The sequence below is a fragment of the Corapipo altera genome, unplaced genomic scaffold (genome assembly GCF_003945725.1).
Source record: "Corapipo altera isolate COAL_440 unplaced genomic scaffold, ASM394572v1 57518, whole genome shotgun sequence".
NCBI lineage: Eukaryota > Metazoa > Chordata > Aves > Passeriformes > Pipridae > Corapipo > Corapipo altera.
Genome location: NW_020888084.1, coordinates 1 through 3243, shown reverse-complemented (window position 1 = coordinate 3243; position 3243 = coordinate 1). Strand labels below are relative to the sequence as shown.

General features: G+C 50.9%; 1 protein-coding gene across 1 annotated transcript; it reads right to left on the bottom strand.

Moving 5' to 3' along the window:
* Positions 1-1155: 1155 nt before the first annotated feature.
* Positions 1156-2391, bottom strand: LOC113941850 (olfactory receptor 14A16-like; the record flags this gene model as incomplete). Its single annotated transcript, XM_027632991.1, has 2 exons — positions 1485-2391; positions 1156-1194 (listed from the first exon to the last, which is right to left on the bottom strand). Coding segments are annotated over exons 1-2 (946 nt in total), but the record flags the coding sequence as incomplete, so codon positions are not given.
* Between the last annotated feature and the right edge of the window lie 852 nt (positions 2392-3243).

Below are 3243 nucleotides of genomic sequence, written 5' to 3'. Positions count from 1 at the left end.
CTTGATAACTATAAATACCTCGTCCAACTTCCATGTGTCAGATTCTTTCCCAGCCTTCCTTGAAGTGTGTGGAGCTTCTGCCATGAAGCAGGGACAGCTCTTCATGGTCACTGCCCAGGGGTTAAATGAAAGAGAGAGAACTACCCCCTGTTGTTGTGGGGTGAGTTACCTCAATCTCTGCTTCAGGACTGTTTCTTTTTGCTGGCTTTGATCCAATTGCTTTAATAGAATGACTTTGATAGACTGCACTGTCCTGTCTTACACTATACTGCTAGGAGGTTTTGGCTTTTGTACTGTGTAGCAAAAAATTCTGTTTCAGATCTTTCATCTGTTTCTTGTCTGATCAATTATCTATTCATTTGTCATAATAAATAATTCATTTTATAGAAATATTTATTTACCATCACTAAAACCTGCCAGACAAAGTGTTTGAATCACACCTCTATAATTCCTTCAATCGAACCCAAAATCTGAGTCTGAGATTGGATCCAGCCACCCCCAGGCTCCTCTCTGAGAAGGAATTTAGAAAGCAAGGGGGTCCTTTGTGCACCTCGTAGCTCAACGAGACGGCTTCTGCCATCAACTTTGTCTAAGCCTTCCACCCCCCAGCCCCAAGCCGTGACACATGGGCATGTCTTGTGCATGCAGTGCAAACATGGACTCCTGAGCTGGTCATTTGCTGTCCCTCCTTGGAGGGAAGAACAAGCCCAATGGCCTGGGGTGAGAGGCCAGTGCTGGGAGCGGCACTGGCTGTGCCAGGGCACTGCTGGGTGCCCCCACCCTGAGCACTCCCAGCCTTGTGCTGGTCACTGCTGTTTTCCTCTGCAGGGCACCTCCTGGAGAGCCAAGTGGAAAGCAGATGGAAGCTTTGAGGCCCTGGCCTGAGGAGATGCCCCTGCAGGATGGCAGTGCTGCTGCAGAGGTCAGCTCTGTGCCAGCAGTGCCCGTGGCTGTCCCTGCCTGCAGTCCCTGGACAGTCCTGCAGCAGGACTGGCACCGACTGCCAGAGCACTGAGGCCTCCAACAACCCAGGGCTCTGCAGGACAGTGTGGAAGGGAAGGGAGAGGAGGCCAGGCAGGAGAAGGGCTGCTGCTCTCTGGCAGTGCTGCTCTGCTGGGACTCTTTTCTGGCCCAGCTCTGCACAGAGGCTCCGACCCTGCAACTGCAGAGAAGTCAGAGAGGAAAGATGTGAGGCAAACAAGTCAATGCAGAGTTCTTTATTTGGTATTTAGGCACACAGTGAGTACAATTGCCAATTTGTACAGCCTGTGGGCCAGGCTAGAAAGGCAAACACTGAATTAAAAATTGTGTTTAAATTTTTTTTGTTGTGAATAAATTCACACAAAAATAACACCCCTCCCAGGAGCAAAAAATAGAGAAGATATGGTGGGTCTTTAATGAAGTCCATAACAGGATTGGCTTTCAATGAGGTCCATAACATGCAGAAGAAGGAGAGTTTCTTGCTTCTGAAAAACACCCAGTTATGATTTTCCTCAGGGCATCCTTGATCTCCTGGTTCCTGAGGCTGTAGATGAGTGGGTTCAGTGTTGGAGGAACCACCGAGTACAGAACTGAGAGGGCCAGATCCAGGGATGGGAAGGAGATGGAGGGGGGCTTCAGGTAAGTAAAGAAACCAGTGCTGATAAACAGCGAGACCACAGCCAGGTGAGGGAGGCACGTGGAAAAGGCTTTGTGCTGTCCCTGCTCAGAGGGGATTCTCAACACAACCCTAAAAATCTGCATATAGGAGAAAACAATGAAAACAAAACAACAAAATACTAAAGAGCAACTAACCACAATAAGCCAAATTTCCCTGATGCTGGGGTGTGAGCAGGAGAGCTTGAGGATGTGTGGGAGTTCACAGAAAAACTGACCCAGGGCATTGCCCTGGCACAGGGGCAGGGAAAATGTATTGGCTGTGTGCAGCAGAGCATTGAGAAACCCAGAGGCCCAGGCAGCTGCTGCCATGTGGGCACAAGCTCTGCTGCCCAGGAGGGTCCCGTAGTGCAGGGGTTTGCAGATGGCAACGTAGCGGTCGTAGCACATGATGGTGAGGAGGGAAAACTCTGCTCCAAGGAAGAAGACAAAGAAAAAGAGCTGTGCTGCACATCCATGGTAGGAAATGGTTGTGGTGTTCTGGAGGGAATTGTGCATGGCTTTGGGGACAGTGGTGCAGATGCAGCCCAGGTCTGTGAGGGAGAGGTTGAGCAGGAAGAAGCCCATGGGGGTGTGCAGGTGGTGGTCGCAGGCTACGGTGCTGAGGATGAAGCTGTTGGCCAGGAGGGCAGCCAGGGAGATGGCCAGGAAGAGCCAGAAGTGCAGGAGCTGCAGCTCCCGCCTGTCTGCAAATGCCAGGAGGAGGAACTGGGTGAGGGAGCTGCTGTTGGACATTTGTTGTTTCTTAGCCTAGGGCCTGTTCAGGAAAGGAGAAGACAGTTCAGACCTGTATGAAAATGCCACTCCATTTTTAAAAGAAATCAATGTGTCAAATTTCACCAAATGCACTACCAATGAGTCAGGTTTGCTCTGCTCCAGGGGGACATGGGTCCTTTTTGATAGAGTTCTCACACACCCAAAGAATGTCAGATTTAAGAGACCTTGAGTACAAAAGTTCCATCTCTACAGTAATGACTCAGAAGAGCTGGGGCTGCAGAGCAGAAGCTTAGTCTGAACATAGAATAATTGTACCTATGTTTTCTATTTTTACTGTCACATCTGGGGAAGGTTCTTTTCCATTGCAGGAATCCTCATTTCTATGGTCCAGCACACAGTTCCCAGCAGAGTTGCAGGGAAGGGCCCCCAGAGCTGCCTGAACACCCCCTCCCCCAGGCCTTGGGGGCATTTAACCCCCACTCCCTGCCCAGGGCTCTGCTACCTGGAGCTGTCCCTGCCAGCAGCTGCTTCCCTGGACCCAGGGCTGGGCCCCGGCAGTGCTGCCAGAGCCCATCCCAGCCCTGGGGCCTCAGCTCTGCCCTGCAGAGCCCTCCCAGCAGCACAGGGCACTGCCCAAGGGCAACTCTGGCTGGGCAGGCTCTGATGGCAATGTCAGAGCAACCCTGAGGAGGCTGGAAAAGTGACACTGATGCTACCTGTAAGACAGTTTTGATGTCTGATACTCTCATCTTCATACTACTCTAATCTAACAGAGTTCATGTTTCAGTGTCTCCTCCTGTGCTCAGAGATTGATTTCTCTGTTACAGTCAGCACCCAGACAACCCAGAGCATAACACTGAAAGAACTGGT